The sequence below is a fragment of the Lactuca saligna genome, chromosome 6 (assembly GCF_052625555.1).
Source record: "Lactuca saligna cultivar CGN05327 chromosome 6, ASM5262555v1, whole genome shotgun sequence".
In the NCBI taxonomy this organism is placed as follows: domain Eukaryota; kingdom Viridiplantae; phylum Streptophyta; class Magnoliopsida; order Asterales; family Asteraceae; genus Lactuca; species Lactuca saligna.
This window is the reverse complement of record NC_136422.1, coordinates 22,891,012-22,912,946: the sequence shown is the minus strand read 5'-3', so window position 1 is coordinate 22,912,946 and position 21,935 is coordinate 22,891,012. Positions and strand designations below refer to the sequence as shown.

Genomic DNA, 21,935 nt, shown 5'->3' with positions numbered 1-21,935 from the left:
TGAGGTATCAAGTTCGAAACTCGCTCATTGTTGTGTTAGTTCATGTTTCGGTTCCATTTCTATGGTTTTATGTCCCAAGTTTGGAGCTTTGTGAGTTTGGTGAACTCCAGAGCATATCTCCTATCCTTTTTAGTGTATATGGTTGTCTAGATTCATAAAAATGGGAACTTGATCGCCTAAACATCTCCATGCATGAGTTATGTGGACTTTTGTGTTGAGAAGATTAGAGTTTGTGAGTTTGGGACTTGTTCAGCCATGCTAAGGCTTAAAGTCCACGACTTTATGAAGTATTAGGCCTTATTCAGCTCCGATCTATACTTATAGCATTTGTCTTAACGGATTAAGACCAAGCAAAGTGTGACAACCCGATATTTTTCGAATCGATGTAATGACCTAAAAAGTCAAGGATTGTAATCTCTTTTAATGTAATAGAATTTGCATCAAAATTTGAATATTCAAAAGTCTTTATTGGGTTACATAAAATGATAAACATCGTATCAAGGGTTTCAGAAATATAAAGAACACTAAAATCCGAGTTATAACGAAGAAGTTATGACCAATCTAAGAATCACTGTAAAGACCGACAATATTGATAAGCGTAAAACACGAAGTTTCAATACAATTATATTTAGCCTTAGGTATCTAAATGAAAGTTGTAGATATCATTAGACCGTAGGCGTATTTCCAAATCTGACTTGGTATGAGAAAGTTATGATTTTCCAAGTTCCGAATATAGCAACAGACAGCTAAAATACTCGAAATAGAGATCAAGAGATTTTTAGCCAATACAACCTAAATGATAATCGAAGATCTCAACAACAGTAGCACAACGGTATAAAGTCTGACGAGAACAGACCTCACATGAAGAAATTATGGATTTTTAACGGACTTTTCGTGTCCCGCCCCGTTAAAAATAAATAAAAATAAAAATAAAGTCAAAATTTGCTGACAGAGTCTAAACGAGAGTTGTAAAGCATAATCTCACCTACGCGTGGATATAAAGAACGTTAAAAACGGAGCTCGTACGCGCAAGTTACGAATTTTACAAGTTTTCGGCACAAAATCTGAGGCTGTCAGGCCCACCACGACGTGGTGAAGAAACCACAATGTACTATTGTGATTGATGGGTGCCAAGTGTGTCAGTAAAAGTATCGTCAACGGAAGAGGATAGAATCCCTCACCACGACGTGGTGATGTGTACCACGATGTGTCGCCCAAATTAGGGCTATAAATAGCAGCCGAAGGTGTTGGGTTCCATTGCTCATTTCTTCTCTCTCTTATGCCGAAGCTCTAAGTTTAAACCCCCCGAAGCCATCCTGAAGCCCCGGTCTTCACACCCAAGTTTCGAAGGAAGGCTTTTCACTCCTGAGATTCCCGAGATTCCCGAGAATCCCGAGAAATTCAACTTTCCCTAGTCGAAGTTCTGCTTAGTTTTCGTTTCACCTTCTTCTGTCTATCAAGTGAGTTCATACCCCTACAACTACGCTTTCAAATACTTTATAAATGCTTTTATACACTTTCAAGGGGGAATACAAGTAAACACACGGTTACTCTCGTGTGGAAAACATTAAGCTTTTACTACACTTATCTTTATATAACAAATCATATGTGATTCATAACTATCATATGAAAACGTTCGAATGCAACACCTATTCAATGACATTTTCTCCTTTAAGAGTAAAAACATGTTGTTATACAAATATCAAACACTTTATTTATATTTTTGTGTATAAATGTCCAATAGTGTTATTACAAATGTTCTACTTACATACCAAGCTGATACTGCACTAGGGTTTATCATACAACGAATCATATATTTGAGAAAAACTATAATAGGTATAGTTTACTAGATATTCAAGAGATTTTACATACTATAAGTACTATATCAAGGAAATACTTTCATATACAAGAACAAATGAACTTTTCATATGTAAATCTATTTGATACTAAGTTTTGTGAGACATTCAGCTTCCCGCACTTTCGAGTATGTAGTTTAAGTCCTATATTATATACCATAATCTCTTGTAGGGAGAGCGTGATAGTTGTCTATAGATCTATACGAGATTGACAATCCCGCACCTAAACTGTTAGCTACAGTTAGACCGGCAGGTCTTGGGTGACAAACGTCATAACATTCCAATGCGTGAAGAACGTTGTTACAGGCAGTCAGGGTCAATAGTATGGTTATAAAACTCACATGGAGTATTAAAAACACATTGATTTACGGGGTTATCTAATGCCTTAGCGACTCTTTTACATACATAAATCTGCTATTCTAGGCATGAAAAACACTATTGCATAATAGTTTTTGGAACTTTTTAACTACCCTACACTCATGGAAAAATATTGGAATTTTAGAAACAACATTCGAAATAGTCGGGTCTTAGTAGAAGACTACTTTTATACTAGTAGGAAATATGGGATTTTCTAGGAGTTTTCAAACATCTACAAACAAATTCATTCAAATTTATACAAACATTGACACTAAATCTTATGAACTCACAAGCTTAAATGCTGATCTACTCTTTCAAATCTACTTGTATTTCTCAGGGATTCAGTAATACAGGTAAACTTCAGCTTTTAGAGAAGTGATGTTATGGCATCAGTTTTAAACTCATTTTGTCATCATATTGTAATTTGTTTTTGAAACAAGTATCATTCACCAATGTAACTCTTAAATTATATATATATATATATATATATATTATGGTTGTGTTTACTTTCTTTACTATGTATTCAACTGTTACGATACTACATGAAGTCATCCACCCTCGAACGATTCCGCCGTTCTGGTTTGGGGTTGTGACACGAAGTGAGGAGTGGAAATATGAGATGTATGTCGTGTGTACTCCCAGTTATGCGCAACGTAGTGTTGAGACCCCCCGATGCATGCATTGTTGGTTGTACACCCAGCGTACTCGCTGGGTGTTGACTTTCGTTGACTTTTGAGCTTTTGGCCATTTTGTGGAGTTTTGGTCAAGGAGGGGCAAAATTGTCTTTTCACCCTCCTGGGATTTTGTAGAGAGACTCGGCCTAGCATTTTAGGGTTATTAGTATTATTTATTAATTAAAGATGAATGTGATATAATTAGGCGGAGTCTAGACTGGCAGTTCGGGTGCGAGATTGATTGCTTTCCAGCGAGAGGTAAGTTTTCTCACTATACTTACATGTGTGGTAACTTTGGTGTGACCGGAGAGTCTTATTCATGTTATGGACCGGAGGGTCTTAATTGCATTACTGACTGGAGGGTCTTATCTGTTTATGTATTATTATGCAATTTGTCTTTGTAACTTATGATATTATGTTATTCTGTGTATCCATTGAGCCGTGACCGGAGGGTCTATACTGAGACGTGAGATTGGAGGGTCTTCATTGAGACACATGACCCGAGGGTCCTTATCAAGATTTAGCCACGAGAGGCTAAATATTTATGTATATGGTATTTTGGGGAACTCACTAAGCTTTGTGCTTACAGTGCTGATTAAATGTGTTTCATGTACATCATAGGATCGCGGGAAGGCACCAACATGAATGTACGCACCAACTTGATGTTTAGAGTTTATGTGGATTCTGGGAGATTTGACCTGTTTCATGATATTTTGTACTTGACACTTATATTTTGGCATGGGTCAATGCTAAGAACTATGTTTTGAGAATTTAAAAATGAGAAAAAAATTGTTTGAAAATTTGAGTTGTTACAATTCACATCATGAGAATGAATATTCCAGGAGATTACTACACAGAGTACAAGTCTCCTTGTTGGTTACAGATTTCTACTGATCTCACAACGTGAGGAGCGTTATAAGTAAACTATATATATATATATATATATATATATATATATATATATATATATATATATATATATATATATAATCCTTTGATAGATCGACTTGAAAAGGATTGGAGACATGTTCTGAGATTTTTAGTCGATTTTTTGGATAAAAAGTTGCAAAAAATAACCATTGGGAAGAGAAGAAGATTGAAGTCTAAGAGTTTTGAAGATTGTTGAAAGCATTCACACATCACATTCGGTTTGATTTAGATTAATCACATCTAGCTTGAATTCTATTGCATTTATGTGTTTACTTTTCGCAATGAGTAGCTAAATCATTACACTTTCATTTAGTGTAGATGAACTCTAACACTATGTGTTAGTTTCTAGCTTTCATGAATTTTATGAAGTTGGTTTTAGCTTGTGTTTGATTATCAATACCTAGCATGCTAAAGTTTTAATCTTTGTTACTTAGATTCAAGTTAAGTATAGTTGAATGATCAATTTAATTGCATGAACTTGTTTACCTAGTAGTTTATGGTAATTAAATTGTTAGAGCTAGGATTAATCAGATCTTAGATTAAGTAATAAAGGTAACAACTTTAACTGTGTTAGAGAAAATAATAGGATAATAATTAGTGTTTTGGTAATTAGTCTTGATCATAGATAGTTATCGTAGATAAATCTTACATAGCCCAATAATCTCAAATAATCGATTATGTGTTTACTTGTGTATGATCATTACATAGTAGTTCATGAATTTGTGAAAACATTAGGAGATCGGATTAATATTCTTAATAATAATTATATTGGTAACCAACTAGATAAATACTTGTGTTGAAACTAACCATAGGAAAAAAGGGATTCAAAGATAAATGGAAGTATCTTCATTATCTTGATAACAATCATCTTATTTAATTTTTTGCTTAGTTTTTGAGTTAATTAAGTAGTTAAGTTAATCTAAATGTGAAAGATCATATAAAACCCTCCAATTTCGTTATTGTTTTTAGATTAACTTTTGGTAGTTGTTTTATTAGCTAAATTTTGTTCCCAGTGTTCGGTACCCAACTTAGTTTACTATATTATAAACTGACTAGGTACACTGCCTATAAATATATTAGTAGTTAAGTGAGGTTAGGTTATAAATTTAATACTGGTAGGTATATCTTTTGCCCATCAGATGTCATGCTACATCGTGGCATACAATTTTCCTCAAAAATCATACTTTTAGCTTCTTTAGGTCACCAACTGATCATTTCTGGAAAACAAGCGTTACAGACGTTGAGAATGGACAATCAGCAGTGCTGGAATATTCTTAAACATAGCCGTTAAGTTGAACTCGTAACAATTGTATCGAGGAGCTCATATATTGGTGGAGACTATCATTGTTATCCACATAATTGTCTCCTAGTAAACTATCACTTTCTTCCACTATCTCCTACCCATTCTTACAGATTAATATATTATGTTATGAAAAACAGGTGTTACATTATATAACTTATCCCCTAATACTCTCTCTCTCTCTCTCATAGTTTTATGGTGTGACTAAGTCACTTAATACCTCTATAGTTCCCATGGGTTTGGGTATCACCTTTGTTCTAATAAATTGAGGTCATAGTACTTTATCTCCACTCTCTTGCATCTTGGTCCTCTTAAGGATTACGTTAATTAAGTTTGTCAACCATTTAACCCCCCCCCCCCCCCCCCCACCCCTCTCTCAAGACATTGACATGCAATAATAAAGATTTTATCTGAACTATGTTCCTCCCCATCTTCCTCATAGCCATCTTAACTTCCTCGTTACTTATCTTCGAGTAGAAATCCTCATTGCTAGTTTGTAGCCTCCCCAAACGCAAACACACCTACACTCCATCTTGTCTCCATGAAAGAATTGTCATTATATATAGAATGAAAATAACTACCCTTTTTCCACTAAATTTCCTCACCTTTCACAAGAACTGGTCCTGTGTGGTCGTTATTATACCTAATAATCCCCTAAATCCGTTTTCCTTCTTTCTTTATCTTTAGCTAGCTTCTAAATTTCATGTTCCCCTTCTTTTGTGTCAAATCTCCTATACATATCCCTATATATCATGGCCTTAGCTATAGCCACAACTTTTTTTTGCCTACAGATTGGCCTCTTGTATACTTTTATTATATATAGTTGTGTCTAAATATTTTGTAATCATTTATTTTTGGTTTTTATTAAATGTGGTGGCAAATCCGATCGATCTGGCAATGGTGTGTAATGCCCATGTCATCAAATCAAGATAAATATGTTGTTTGCTTAAGTTTTTGACCGTTCACTTCTTTTCTATAACTACAATTGGTTATTTCCCCCCTTGAACTAAATGTCACATTGTTGGATTAGAACTTGGGTCAACTCTATCTTGGAGTGTTTCAAACAATGTGATCACTACTATACAACATTTGGTTATCAATGGACAGATTAAGGGTTCATATTCTTATTCCATTTCAACTTTCAAATTAATGAAATATTTTAACATGTATGATGTTCAACATTGTGGATGTGATGATTGGAGGTAGGTGCAAGACATCATGGACAATCAATTCTTTATTGAAAAATCATTCATACAAAACTAAAACAAATGACAAGAAATGAATAATATACAAAAAATCATTCTCACGTAACAAAGATTATGCTTCCATTGCAAATCAAGAAAACATCACCGTGAAAACTAACCTCGTAACAAAGATTATGCTTCCTTCATTGAGTCACATGTTATTGAAGAAATTAAACATCGTTTTTTTGAAACGCCTAACACAATCACCCACTATTATTTCTACCTCATTTTATTAAAAGAAAACCACATGATCATTTATAAAAGGTAAACCAAGGCTGCCGGAAAAGAAATATTATAAGATATATATATATATATATATATATATATATATATATATATATATATATATATATATATATATATATATATATATATATATATATATATATATATATATATATATATATTAAATAAATTTTCTTGAAAGGGTAGACACTTGAAGTATAGCATCGCTCTTGATAATAATACAAGATTCTCCCTCGTCACTAATTCCATCATTTTGTCCTATTGGCTTCTACTTTTTAAACCTTTACTTTGTCTTCCATGTTAAGATCTTTGCAATTAGATTATACTTTCTGTCAACATTTCATGGTTCTTCGCATAAACTATTCAATAATGACTGATTCATTGTTGATGATTCATTATTCATAAATACTTTCATAACGACAATTCTTGTTTTACATTATGCATTCTAACCGGTTGGATCTATCTTGATCTTTACCGAATAGCTTCGTTTTTGTCCATTCTAATTGTTCACCAAATTCACCAGAAACGCCAAATGGAAGTAGCAACATCAATACCAATATCATCATTCGATAATCGATTATAATATTATAACTTCAATAACGACTTGTACCTTGAAATCATCGACATCACTACCACTAACATGGCCGGTGAAACTCGCAATAAATGACACCATTTTCACTTCTCCATTTACGTTCAAAAAGATCATGAGTTTCTCATTCTCACCACCATCTCCGCCGCTCTTCAATCTAACACAGCCCTTTTCATTCCCTCCAAACTTGTTACCCGACGAAGCAAGCCCAGAATGGATGAACAAAGCCGACAATGCATGGCAGCTAGTGGCGGCGACGTTAGTCGGCATGCAAAGTGTCCCAGGTCTTATAATCTTGTACGGCGGCGCTGTGAAGAAGAAATGGGCAGTGAATTCTGCTTTCATGGCGTTATATGCCTTTGCAATGGTTCTCATTTGTTGGGTATGTTGGGGATACAGGCTTTCTTTTGGTGATAAACTTGTTCCTGTATGGGGAAAAGCTTATATTGCCCTTGAACAGAAGTATCTTCTCGAACAAGCTTATTTAGGAATGTTTCCGAATGCGACTATGGTGTTTTTCCAGTTTGTGTTTGCAGCGATCACTTTGATTCTGATTGCGGGGGCAGTTTTGGGAAGGATGAATTTTTATGCATGGATGTTGTTTGTTCCTTTATGGTTGACTTTTTCGTATACTTTTGGTGCGTTTACTATATGGTCTCCGGAAGGTTGGCTGAGTAAAATGGGAATCATTGATTATGCAGGTGGTTATGTTATCCATGTGTCTTCTGGAGTTGCAGGTTACACCGCTGCTTATTGGGTAATTCCTTGTACTTTTGGTAAGAGATGTGAAAAGAGTCCAAAACTACAACCGTTGTTAAAAATTAAAAACTTTTTTTTTTTTTTTTTTCTATTTATCTTCTAGCTCTTATAAAACAATAATCCTAGTTATCTATTTGATAGAAAGAGTATCCGGAACAAAAGATAAAATGATAAAATAATATTTAATTTTTCTTAAATTAATACAAAAGAGATTTCAAACCGAAACTTGTTTCGGTCTGAAAACAGCTAAAAACTGTTTAAACATTAAACAAACCAAAAAGAAGTTTAAAACTAAAACTACTATGTGAATAAACTAAGATCCATCCTAAATTGGATTGAATCCGGTGATAGAATTTATATCGGTGTTAAAATCGCAATATATAGGACAGATATCCTTTTTAGAATGATACTTTTATTAAAAATATAATAGATAAGTTTTCTAGAAAGAAAATTTTTAAACATACCCTACTATAATATAGATATGTATGTGTTTTCTTTGATATGAGAAATAAAAATTTAATTATAAAGTTTTCTTATAGTGGATGTTTAAAATTATTTTTATACGTTATAGTCGGTAGCGGAGGCATGACAAAATCTCAAGTTAGTACATAAGATTTTAGAGGTGGCATACTGGAAAATTTACATTACACTGGAAAATTTCTCAAAAATAAAACATTGTGTCGTAAAATTTGAGTGTTTTACGGGCCACCCTGGTAACCCCTACGTCCGCTCCTGATTGTAATTGAAAATTATATAAAATAGTACTATAGTTTTTTTTTAATATTCATTGCATAGTAATTATTGAATTTTATATTAAAAGTGTTCTTTAGAAACTATTAAAATTTATTTTTTGTCAAGAAAAATCCGGCAGGATAAAAAATAAACATAGGACATTAGGAGCAAACTAAACCAATAAAAAGGAATGGTTTTGTTTGTTCAAAAAACTAGACCATGTAAGACCAAGTTAGACTAGTCTAATTAAGCATCTTTCTATTATTGGAATTAATTTAACATTTTGTACATACAGGTTGGTCCTAGGTTGACTGCGGATAGGGAAAGTTTTCGTCCCAACAACATGATACTCATGTTAGCCGGTGCGGGTTTATTATGGATGGGTTGGACCGGGTTTAATGGTGGAGCCCCATATGTCGCAAGCATGGATGCTTCTTTAGCTGTTTTGAACACTCATGTATGTGCTGCTACAAGCCTCCTCACGTGGCTCATCCTCGATATCATTTTCTTCAAGAAACCCTCCATTTTTGGTGCAGTTCAAGGCATGATTACGGGTCTGGTTTGCATAACACCTGGAGCAGGTATTTATAATTTATAACCCCCTCTCCTCCCTCCAAAGAAAAGTAGATATAGATATATTTTTTGTTGGATAAAATAGAATGGACAAAGTAGTTGAATAAAGAGCCTAATAAAATGAATCGTTATATTGTTAGCTTGTAGGAAATGAAGGAGTTTTCATTTGAAATTTGGATATCATAAATGGGTTGCACTTGTTTTGAATAAAAACATCGTTGTTTAAAAACGTATCATCAATATGTATGAACTAATTGTTTTGTTCATTAAATATCATCAAGACAACAATATTTTGTCGGGGAAAAAGTTTCATATGTTTGGCTTTTGATACTATGTTTTTTTGGATAATGATATTTTGTGGAATACATCAAAATAGTTTGTTATTCATTTATGTATATTAACCGACATAGTCTTAATACTGTTCTATATATTACTTAATTATAACTATAGAATTTATTATTTACAAACCAAGAGATTTAATGTGAGACTTAATGTGTGATAAAAGGTAGTTAAAATCCAAATGAAAATTAAAAATTTTTAAAAAAAGATCTAGCTCTCTTATGAAAATAGGTAATGACTGTCAGAAAAATACTTTTTATTAAAAAAAATTACAGATATAAATGGATCACATTATAAATTTTTATTACATTCCATAATGAAATTTTTTTAAAAAAAAATCTAGCTCTCTTATGAAAATAAGTAATGAATGTCTAGAAAAATACTTTTTATTAACAAAAAATTACAGATATAAATGGATCACATTATAAATTTTTATTGAATTCCATAATGGAATTTAAAAAATAAAATAAAAAATAAAATAAAAAAAAAAACTTATTTAACAATCGAAAATTAAAAACGGTCAATTTCTTTTCCTTAGACAAAACAAGTTTAATTATTTTATTATTATTATTATTATTATTATTATTATTATTATTTTGTCATTACACTCCTATTCTCTCGCACAAACACTATATAAGACTTTATTTGTTACACGGGACATGACTAGATAATAATGAACCAGATGAAAATTTATCAACAAGCCCCTTTAGGGCTATTTTCGATCTGCAATTAAAAAAAATCACGGTCTTTTGCACAGATCAAACAAGTCTATCACACAATTTTAGGGGGAAAATATGTTTTTTTATCCCATTGACATCCGTCTTGTACTAGTTCAATGTATAACAAACACACTAAAACTTGTTATGTTGTATTTTATATTGTGTCCTCGTATATAACAAAAAGACCTAAAATTTATCATGTGTGTGCTATGGTACAACCCCATGACAATTTCTAAAATCTTTATATTTACAGGGTTAGTGCAAGGATACGCCGCAATTGTTATGGGAATTTTCTCAGGCTCAATCCCATGGTTCACAATGATGGTATTGCAGAAAAAGATCAAACTGCTCCAAAAGGTGGACGACACAATGGCGATGCTGCACACACACGCCATCGCCGGAATCTTGGGCGGCATTCTCACCGGACTCTTCTCCGAGCCTCATTTGTGCAAACTTTTCTATGGAAGTACAAGTAAATACATGGGATTCTTTTATGGATTGCACCTCGGGACATCACAGAGCATCCGTTTAGGATTTCGACAAATGAGGATTCAATTGCTTGGGATTTTGTTTGTGGTTGTGCTTAATATTGTGATGACAAGTTTAGTGTGTTTATTCGTGAGATTAATTGTGCCTTTAAGGATGTCTTATGAGGACATGGAAGTTGGAGATGAGGCAGTTCATGGAGAAGAAGCTTATGCTATTTGGGAGAAAGGAGAGATGGTTGGAAAATACTCAAGTTATTATAATGATATTGAAACCCCAAGTAAGAGTGGTATGATTTCGGTTGAATAGATGTGAAGATTAGATAGATTTTCGAGTTTATGAGTTCTTGCAAAAACATCATTGTCACACGTGAAATCGATAATCAGTTTCGAATGTATAAAGTGATTTTGGTATGTTTATGTTGTTATTTGGGGGGATTAATGCAAGTAATAACAATGTACTTTCATTTGGTTGTTTATCGTAGCATGGGATCTCTTGTAAAAAAACATCATTTTCATGCTTGATCACATAAGTATATTCAAGTGCATAAAGTGATTCCGATACTATTCTCTTGTTATTTAGGGTTAAATGTAAGATATAGCAATGTACTTTCATTTGACTCTTGCAAAAAAAACATTTGTTACATTTGAAATCGTGTAATCAGTTTCTGGTGTATGAAGTGATTTAGTATAATGGTCATCATGTTACTTTGGGTTAAATGCAAGAAATAACAATGTACTTATATTCATTTGTTTACCATAGCATCCTACTTTCATTTCTTGTATCAATTATTGCAATGTCATCCAACTACAAAACAAATTCCACTATTTTAATTAAGAAGATCTTTCAAAGTGAAATTTGTACTAATAAGCAAAAACTAAAATTACAATGCTAAAATTGGGTACATTTTTAAAAGTATAATGCCTTACTAAAAAAATATTAAAATGTTGTAATAGAAAGAAATGAAAGATGCTGTAACAAACATATAAATTAAAGTATACTGCTATACTATTATTTATTTGTTTATATATCATCCTACTCTCATTTCTTTATATAGCATTGAACTTAAAAAAAATTGCACAATATTATAATTAAGGCTATTTTTCAAAATATAATATCCTATTATTAATGGGTCAGATAATCAGGTCTCATATCTGCTTCAATCAAGCTGGTTACTTAAGGAAAACAATAATTACAATTACATTATTACCCTCCTTTTTTTTTACCTTCTTTGAACGACTTTTCACTCAACTCTCTTATAGTTAACACTATAAGAAGAGAAGACAACCGATCATTACTCAAATACCTAAAATACCCTTTAAAATGATAATATAACAGAATCTTGTAGACCAAAATCACCACTATCATAACAACTGTACAACATAGAATCAAAACCAGAAGAAGAAAAAAAAGTAGCTCACAGAATTTCTGTCATGTTGACTTGAAAGAAGTTGACTCGCCCTCTTTGACTTTACCCATAACAAGAATATCATAAGTTTTATCATCGGGTACAAGACCTCTATCAAGCATCTCATCATGCAACTTAAAAGCCTCTTGCAAATTTCCTTCCCTAAAATACCCTCCAATCAATGAATTATAAATAACCACATTAGGAACCCTACCCTCCCTACCCATCTCTTCCAAGATTTTCCTTGCATCTTCTAGTTGACCTTTGTTACATAAACCGTTGACCAAAACCGTATACATAATAGCATCTGGCTCTATATTCTTTCCAAGCATCTCTAAATACAATTCAGAAGCCGAAATTATTCTCCCTGATTTAAGCAATCCATCAATCAATGTAGTGTAAGTTGCCAAATCGCATAAAATCCCCTCATTTATCATCTTTTTGTGAAAAACAAGAGCTTGTTCTATGTTATCAAGATTCCTAAATCCACTAATCATGGAATTGTAAACCGCTGTATTTGGAGATAATCCCACTTGATGAATCTCATTAAAGATTTCACTTGCACTTCCCATGTCCCGATTTTTGGAAAATCCATCTATCAAAACACCATATGTTACAATATCTAATTCAAGTCCTTTGCTTTTCATCTCATTCCTCATTTTCAAAGCAAGATCCATGTTCTTGAATTTGCAAAATCCATATATTAAAGATGTGTATGTGAAAACATTAGGGGTAACACCGGATTCATGCATTGAAGTATAAATAGCCAATGCGGAATTAAGACTACCCTCTTTGATAAATCCATCAATAATGCTATTATATGTCATACAATGTGGATTGAACCCCATTTTCTTGACTTTTTCCAACATTAAACAAGCCTCGGATGTTTGACCAAGTTTGGATAAACCTTTAATGAGTATATTGAACGTGTAGTCGGATGGAAGAAACCCTAACTCCAAGATTTGGTCAAAGATAGTCAAAGCTTCCTCCTTTTTGCCTTTCCTAAAATACCCATCGATTAAAATACTATAAGTTACAACATTGGGTTTCAAACCATTTTCTTGCATCTTGTTAAACACATCCAATGCAACATCCATGTCATCACTTTTGCAATAACCGAGTATAATGTTGTTATATGTAACAATACTTGGAGAAACTCCATTTTTCATCATCTTTTCAAACACATTATAAGCTTCGTTCGATTTATCCACTTTACAAAACCATGAAATAAGATTGTTGTATGTGAATACATTTGCAATACCACTTTCAATAGCTTCATCGAAGAGGTTAATAGCTTCTTTTATCAAACCAGCCTCAAAATACCTTATTATCAAAGAATTGACATTGTAAACATTTGGTTTTATACCTTCGTTTTTCATTCGATTGTATAATTCAAAACCTTTTTCATAATCACCATTGTTGAAACACCCTTCAATAAGAATCGAGTAGGTGATCCTATTTGGAGAAAGACCATTTTCAACACTCTTTTCCAACAAATTCAAAGCACTATGAAGATCTCCATTAACACAGTATCCCTTCATCAAACTTGTGGCAGCTACTATATTCATAGGAACACCATTATCAACCATTTCATCTTTTAACCTTAATGCATCTATCATATACTTCTGTTTCACACAAGCTACAATGACATTAGTATAAGTTCCCTCAGAAGGAACCCATCCTATTTCCTTCATCTCACTCAACAATGCACATGCTGACATGGCGTCTGGTTTCTTGCAAATAGCATGAATAGCAGTACTATATGTTATTGCATCGAGTTCAATCCCATTTTCCTTTGCATCCCAAAAATACTCTGCAGCTTCTTCAACTTTACCTTCATGGCAACTCCCACGAATCATAACTCGAATTGTAGCACAATCATATGGAATTTGCATCCTTACTATATTATTGAATGTAACTCGAGCTTCTGTGAACATATTATTCCTAACCATTGCATTTAAGAGAACATGAACATATGGAACACATGGAATGATATTTTTTTCAATCATTTTTCTGAAACAAATAACAGCATCTTCCAATCGAGAGGCTCGAACCAAACTACAGAGTAAGTAATTTATAACCCTAGAATTTGAATTGTAATCAAATTGAAACCTCTCTGCAGTAGAAACAAATTGGGAAATGAGCTCACCTGGCCCAGGAAATGAAAGCTCTGTAACACATTTGCTAATCAACTTCTTAGCCGTTCCATAGTGTTTTTCTGAACAGATTAAGATATGGAGAAGAACAAGAAACGGGTCACTAATCTCGTTATCTCGTATAATCCTTTTTCTCGTAGCCCATTTAAAATGCGTCAGGGCGAGATTTGGGTCATTTCTATGAGAAAGTAGAACTTCTGTGACATGGGTTTGAGTCAAAACTTGATCTTGTGAGAATGGTTTTTCGGTTTTCAGATTTAGTGACTGTGGATGATTGGGTTTATCAAAAGATTGGGATTTTGAGATCGGATTATCGTCGGAGATTGAAGAAAACAATGAAAGGGGTCCTTTTATTGAATGGGATCGAATAAGAAATGTAGAAATCAAAGGAGGAGGGAAGCGAGATCTCATGTTTGTTCGATTATCGGAGTGTTTTTCTGGAACAAAAAAATTGAAGACAGAGAGAAACAAAACCCTAGTTCAGTAGCTCTGTTAAACCATCATGTTTACTTTGAACCTCTGTGTTTCCAAAATGTTACAGTTAACACCCCTACTCATATTGTTACCTTTATTTTGTATCAAAGACAATAACCCCGACAAGGCGACAATCATATCACACACATTAAATACTAAAATAAAAGTATAGTGCATTTGCCTATACCCATTACTCAATCCTAAAATCAATGTATGAATCATTGATCAAAATCTATGAAGGAAACCAATTTTAAAATAAAAAATAATCCAGAAACATCCATGGAAAAATGTTGTGTTGTTGCTAGAGAACCATCATCTCCGGAGAAGCCTCGATCGCCACCAAGGTTAATCGTCATTGTCGTTGAGTTACTTGTTGTCGGGTTACTTGCCTAGTAGGCTGAGAAGGAGGTCGTCTTGGTGTTCCAAATGGGTGGGGACCCAACAAGGTGGGTTGTGGCCAGTTTGACCCGAAGCTATCAAGGTTATAGGGTTGAGGCAGCTAAAGCAGTTGGTTGCATTGTTGTAGGCTTAGTCGTGGTTTCAACAATTGGGTTGTTAGGGTCCAGTGGCGGCCCTGGGGGTGTGCGAGTGGTGTGGTCGTATAGGGCCTCCGATTTTAAGGGGCCTCCAAATTTAGGGACATATATAGTAATGATGTTGGTATTTTCATAAAATACATTTTTATGTATTATTATTAAAGAAAATTAGCAGTTAGCTATATAATAATGTTTTTTGTTTATCTTTTTGTGTAGTATAGTATCTTGTGAATTGTGTTTTTCATTTTATCATTGTGTTTTATTTCTTTAGCTCTTCAATGTTTAGTATAAAGAGGTTACAAAAAGACATTGGTGGATTTTAGGATGGTGGTCGGGGAGGGGGACAATGAGCTTCCTATTTTTTGGCTTATAATATTCATATTATATAGTCTAACAATTAGAAAGATTATAAAACAAGAATTTCGTTTGATGCTTTCACTATTTGAGCATTAACATTTTGATAAATATTACGAATATATATTGGTAAGTTATTAACATTGATTTTTTAGTTAAAAAATGATGCATCTAACTATAAAATTTGAACCGTTTTAATTTCTAAACATACAAGAAATCAAAAAGAATAATTTATTCATTGTTAAATCTATTAATTGATTTGTCGTCTAACAAATTTCGAAATATCATTCCAATGAAGAATCGATTGTGGAAGAACATAAAGAAGAAGAGAAGCTAAATTGAGTGTCCCAAAAAAACATGGATGAAGTTCATGAAGTTGTGGAAAACCTAAGTAGTTCAAGATGTTGTGAAAGAACTCAGAGAATAAGAAGTTGAACTGTAAATGCTGAAAGATATGTCTTGTGTAGATGAAGATATAATCATCTTGAATTGTAACGGTGATGACAAAGAAGATATTTTAGTGAACATATCCTATAAACCGGAACATCTGCTGAACTAAGACATGAAATTATGGTAGTGAATTTATAAGATATTTATTATCAACATTGACTTTTGAATACAGTTACAAAAAAAAAATATATATATTTAATAATATTTAACAAGAAAAATTTTATGAGGCCTCAACTTGATTTTCGAATAGGGCCTCTAAAATGTCACGGCCAAGCGTGGGTCGTCTTCATCATGTTCTTCCTAAGCCTAAGATACTATATTGACATGTGCTTAGTAGGAACAAATTATAGCACTACTTTTGTATATTCAAGGAGCTAGCTTGGACATTTAGAAGCCTTTTTGAGATGTTTGAAATAGTAAGACTTTGTTTTGATACATAGTCTCTTGCCTTGATTTTCATGCACTCGTACTTTGTAACAAACTATTTATGTTTTTTTAAAGGACTTTAAGCTATGGGACATCTTTCGCAAAGTTAATACCAAATATGATGGGTATCAGCTTCAGAATCCACTTTTTCTCTTAGTTTCATGATAATATCGAAACTAACGTCAAGACTTACCTTAGAATATGGAAGTATTCATTTGTTTGAAGAAATAGTGATAATGTATCTAGATTAAGTATTCATTCTTTCTATGTTAAGTCAACGAAACAATCATATATAACTATCTAGATTAAGTGCTTAACTCATTAAGTCAAAAAGAAACAACCCCTTTAGCCCATCAACTCCATTAAGCAAAAAACTCAAACAATACATACTACATAAACACAATCATATCAATACAATATAAACAAATCTTTATACTACATATGGTGCCTGTTTCAGCTTTCATAAAAATGTCCACAACACCAAAACTATGATGACTCACTAAATAAATAATGAAGCAATGGAGCAACCACTGCTACACTTAAACTGTTTCCCAGCAATGCATAGCTGCAACAAAAATAATAATAATAAATTACACTCACTTTAATCTTAATAAAAACCATTTAAAAACATAAAATGTAAATACAAACTTCTAAATCATAACCTTGTAAGGGTATGAAATGAAAAAAAAAAACAACATACCTTTGTCGAAGGGTCACATGTTCTGGGAACTCAAATTCTTTAGGGAAAGAGTGTAAATTCGAAACCTACAATATGATTTTTATTATAAAATTAATAAAAAAGAAAGTCCATATAATAATTAAAAATTAATAAAACCTACAAACCTCTCTAGGGGTGAAGTATCTGAGACAAAGTTCCTCAAGTGATGTTTTGTCTCTTGTAATAGGCTGCAAATAAATAGAATTCATTCACATTTTTCAATATGATTCTTGAAAATTGTATTTATTTATTTTATTTTTTTGGATTTTTCACAAGATTGATGGTTTATATGCTATAAAAATATAATGTTTGTGGAAAATTACCATAATAGTCGCCAAAAGGGAGCCAGTTCCCTTCACATAACGATAATAACTCTTTGTAAAACAACAACACCTCTTTGAATCAGGATACACAATATCTATTCCACTTTAAGGAACAACTTTTGCAATAAAAATGAATGAGGGCAAATTTGTAAAAAGTTAGGATTCAAAAAGAACCAGATAACTTCAAGGATACCCATGGCACTCCCCCATCTTTCTATCAAATTTGATGGAACCAAATACTTATTTAAAGAATCTTCTTCATCTGAAAATGTTCCATTTTTGCCCTTGGAGTTTACAAATTCCAAAAAACTTTCTATAGGGAGGCATGTTTGTAGCATCTCATTATCATTTTCAACAAATAATGGTTTTGGCTCATAAAGAAGTTGTCCATTGAACTCTGGGTTGTAGAAAGATAAAGGTTTTCTTTTTGCCTGAAAAAATTAAAAAAAGTAAAACCAATTCTTTATTTTTTTTTTATTTGGATCCATTTTTTCATTAATGGTGTGTAGAAATAACATACAAGGCAAAAGTAACGGGGACGTGAGTAAGGGATTCCAAATTGCAGTGGACTTAATATGAACTCTTGTGTCACAAATTGGTTTTCTTTGAGTATCTGAATCATCTTCTGATGTGTATCAGATGTCTGAAACAAAACAAAAAAATGGTATATGGAATAATGGAATAATGGAAATGGTATCTACCAATATAAAGATTGAAACTTTAGCTTAAATCTTGATTTCAAACCTCAAATCCAACTACATTTTCAACAAAGAGCATGGATGGAGGTAGCATCAGTTGTGGTATGATTTCAAGAATTTGAAGAAAAGAGAAGGCTCGAGCATCAGCAGATTGTTTCTGAAGACCTAAAAACAGGCTTAGCTTGGGGATAAATTATAATCAATGAAATGATTGTTTGAAAAAAAAAAAAAAAAAAAAGGGAAATGTGATAAATGTTAAGATCGTACCTTGTCGTGTATAAGGTTGACATGGAGGAGAAAGAAGCCACACGTTTGCTTTGTAACGATCAAGATCAGCAGGAGTTAAGGTCTGAATGTTGCCCTATATTCATCCCCAAAATGAACAGAAGTAACTATTTGATCCATTTTGATTAACATTGTTATGAGATTGTATATTTGTATCGATTCATCACAAAATTGAACTTGAAAGAAGAGCAAGCAACGAAAACTGTGATGCAATCGTTATAAGGAATTACCATAGGCTCGTTATAGCTCGTGAACTGTATTATCAAAGATATACCTGAAATGGCCGATGCCCAAAATTATGCTCGTAAACATCATTAGCCAAGTCGTTTATGTCGAAAGCTTCAACCATTTTTGCATTCACTCCAGCCTTGATCGCCGAATATCTCTGGTCAATTCCACCATGCCTCAAATGTTATTAAAAAATAAATCTTGAATAGAAAGCGTTCTAAAGAGAGCAGGGTTTGGTTGGGTTACCATGCCACCAATGCCGCTGTAAAATTCCAGCAATCGCCATGGCTGTTCTTTGAGCAAATCTTGTTCTTCCATGGAGTAAAGAGATTATTAGCGAGTGTTCCGTTATTTGCCGTTTTTAGGGCTTTGAACGACTTGTTTAGGGCTTTAGGCATAATCGAATATTAATATAATATTAAATATAAATATATGTGATTAGGCCATGAGTGGCAACCATGGTTGGTTAGAGGCGTTTGCAAGACTCCAATGGGATCGTGGCATTTGCCGGTTCGAGGTAGATTATCATTGGAGGTGGCCATTAGTGCAAAGGGGGAATCAGTTCGTGCCTTGGGCACGCCGGTCAAGATTGTCGACGAGTATCTCTTTATTTTGAGTTTAGGACCGTTGGGTTAATGTTTTGATCATGAGTTGCAGGATCAAGGAGGTCAGTGTGTGATGCAGAGGGGTTTATAGGCTTGGTAGCCTTATTATTTGGACTCCTGAAAACCTGGTGGTTGGACCAGGTGCGAGACTGGTAGTCTCAACGATGGTTGGAAACCTTTATATCTTGATCTCGAGAGGGATTGTCGTAAATCAGATGGTTTATGGTGAAATACAAGTGCAGATCCGTGGATCTCGGGTTATGAGTTGAGTACAGAGTCTTCGAGGGTTGTGCGGTCTTTGGGTTTGGCTAGTATTGGATCATTAGCATCAGTAAGTGCAGGTTGTCAGCGATTCAGACATAAAAGGTAAGATGGATAGGGAATCCTTCAAACCTTGTGTGATGAGAGGGATGCGTGAATTTAGGATGAGTCCCACATCCCCATGGGAGAGGAAGGCGGCCCAAGTGGTCGTCTGGATTGAGGATTGTGCGAGTTAGGAGTTCGGGAAACTTCCCAGTAGTTGATTGGCGCCTTCTTGGTGTGGATAGCAACTTTTTGGTGGGACCAGAGTGGGGGTTTCGACCATGACTTGAGTTCAGCTTCGGTGCTTAAGCTAATGTGTGTTTGGACTGATAGATGAGCGGTAAGACTATGGATGGTGGCTATGGCAAAGTAAAAATGTTGTAAGACTGCAGGGTGGCCCGTAGCATTCACTAGTTGGCAGTTAGTGTAGAAGTGTTGTAAGACTGCAAGGTGGTCTGTAGCATTCATTAGATGGCAGTTAATGTGGGAGTGTTGTAAGACTATAGGGTGACCCGTAGAATTCGTCGGTCCCTATGGAGTGGTAAGGGTGTGGCGAATGCATGATTGGTCACGAATTTCTTCAGATGGTTTAGACCAGGGTGGTTCAGTTCGTAAGACTGTAGGAGGGCCACAACATGCTTGGAATTAGGAAATGGTAGGTCGTTGGAGACCATGTATGATATAACTACAGTTGGTCATGTAGCATTCGTTTTAGCATTGGATTTGGGTAACGAGATTGTTTGGGCAATTATCGCCAGATAAGGTTTCTCTCGAGAGTCGCGAGGGGCGACTCTGTGTGGGTGTCTTTCGACTCAGCAAACGGGTAGGAGTCCGGTGTCTCAGATAGTTACCAAAGAAGTTGGGACCAGGGAGGTCTCGACTGCTTTTGGAAAGCAGCTATGGGGCAACAAGATGAGTCGGGGCGGTTTTAGAGAATTGGGATCGTGTGTGGAGTCGCTTGTTATTCGGGGCATATGCTAAGTCGCATGCAGTTGGATTAAATAATCTCAGAGTGGTTGATTGGACCATGTTGCATAGCCCTTGTTTGAGTCTAGCCATTACAATGATGAATCTTCTACTCGAAGGATTATTGGAGCCTTCTGTCAAGTATAAGTGTTCTGCAGAAGTATAAGGTCAATGATTTTAGTTTCCCCATGGAAGCCTCAAGTGTTGGAAGTGTTTTGTTTTGTCTGGAATTCATTGTGGAATTGACATGGTAGTGGTTCACTGTGGGCAGTCAGTCGGTGAGTCAGACCAATTTGAGATTTTCAAGTTTTAGGAAATGTAGAGGTGGTTTTCTGCAAGGGTTTAATGTTCGTTCTTCTTTAGGTGTGGTGAGTTCTGCTAGGGATGGTTTCGGTTGACTTGGGAAGGCTGTGGTATCCTCAGGATTATAGTCGTGTTGCTCAGGTTGTTTGGGGTGTTGGGAAAGGTAAGGACTGATTTCGAGGACGAAATCTAATTTAAGTAGGGGGAGAGTTGTAACGCCATGTTCTGAATTATTACCCATTTAGGCGTGGGTGATGAAATGTAGATGTTTCGGACGTTCGGATTTGGTTTTGGAGCCAATGGGTATTTTGGTAAAACAGCAACGGGCTTTTATGGGAAATGGATTTCCGTTCGGGGATCTGTATGGCAAGTTTGAGTTGATAAAAGTGTAGAGCTTCTCGATACCTTTTCATGGATATAAGGATGGTCGGAATCGGAGTTGTATTAAATAAGTTATGGCGTTCAAAATGAATTAGGGTTGGCGGAAAACTCTAGTATGCAGGGCGTACCAAGGTAGCACATGGGGTGTACTGATGCAAAGGTGGGTATGCGAGGTATAGTAAGAACTACGTGTAGTGTAGTGCGAAGCTGGGATCGGGGTGCGAGACCTCGTATGTTGGGCGTACGAGGAGTACGGCTGGTTGTGTGAGGGTCAGTTGGAAATCCTAAATTTTAGGGTTGTACCCTATATAAACTTAATTTTAGTCATTTTGGTTCAGTTCTAAGCTAGCCTCCACACCCTAATAACCCTAAATCGACCTTGTAGCCTCTTGGAGGTGTTCTTAAGTTTTTAGGAGGCTTTGATGCTCATTTTTGCCCTTAGGAAGGAAAAAAGAGAAGCTTGAAGTTGTTTTTATTGGTGGGAAAGCTTTGGATCCATAATCATCACCTTGTGGGG

At 34.5% G+C, this 21,935-nt stretch overlaps 3 protein-coding genes across 3 annotated transcripts; 1 reads left to right on the top strand and 2 right to left on the bottom strand.

The window, feature by feature from the left end:
• The first annotated feature begins 7,300 nt into the window (after nt 1-7,300).
• LOC145001457 (ammonium transporter 2 member 5-like) lies at nt 7,301-11,113 on the top strand. Its single transcript, XM_078960828.1, has 3 exons — nt 7,301-7,953; nt 8,983-9,268; nt 10,572-11,113. Exons 1-3 carry the CDS (start codon nt 7,312-7,314, stop codon nt 11,111-11,113), a joined length of 1,470 nt encoding a protein of 489 aa, XP_078816954.1. The 5' UTR covers nt 7,301-7,311.
• Nucleotides 11,114-12,098: 985 nt separating this feature from the next.
• Nucleotides 12,099-14,857, bottom strand: LOC145001498 (Pentatricopeptide repeat (PPR) superfamily protein). The gene has a single exon (XM_078960876.1). The coding sequence runs from the start codon at nt 14,777-14,779 to the stop codon at nt 12,236-12,238; it is 2,544 nt and encodes an 847-aa protein (XP_078817002.1). The 5' UTR covers nt 14,780-14,857; the 3' UTR covers nt 12,099-12,235.
• Nucleotides 14,858-16,934: 2,077 nt separating this feature from the next.
• DNMT2 (DNA methyltransferase-2) lies at nt 16,935-19,241 on the bottom strand. Its single transcript, XM_078960402.1, has 10 exons — nt 19,107-19,241; nt 18,907-19,017; nt 18,615-18,708; nt 18,394-18,512; nt 18,170-18,292; nt 17,843-18,080; nt 17,650-17,744; nt 17,452-17,514; nt 17,309-17,373; nt 16,935-17,173 (listed from the first exon to the last, which is right to left on the bottom strand). Exons 1-10 carry the CDS (start codon nt 19,176-19,178, stop codon nt 17,095-17,097), a joined length of 1,059 nt encoding a protein of 352 aa, XP_078816528.1. The 5' UTR covers nt 19,179-19,241; the 3' UTR covers nt 16,935-17,094.
• Nucleotides 19,242-21,935: the final 2,694 nt, after the last annotated feature.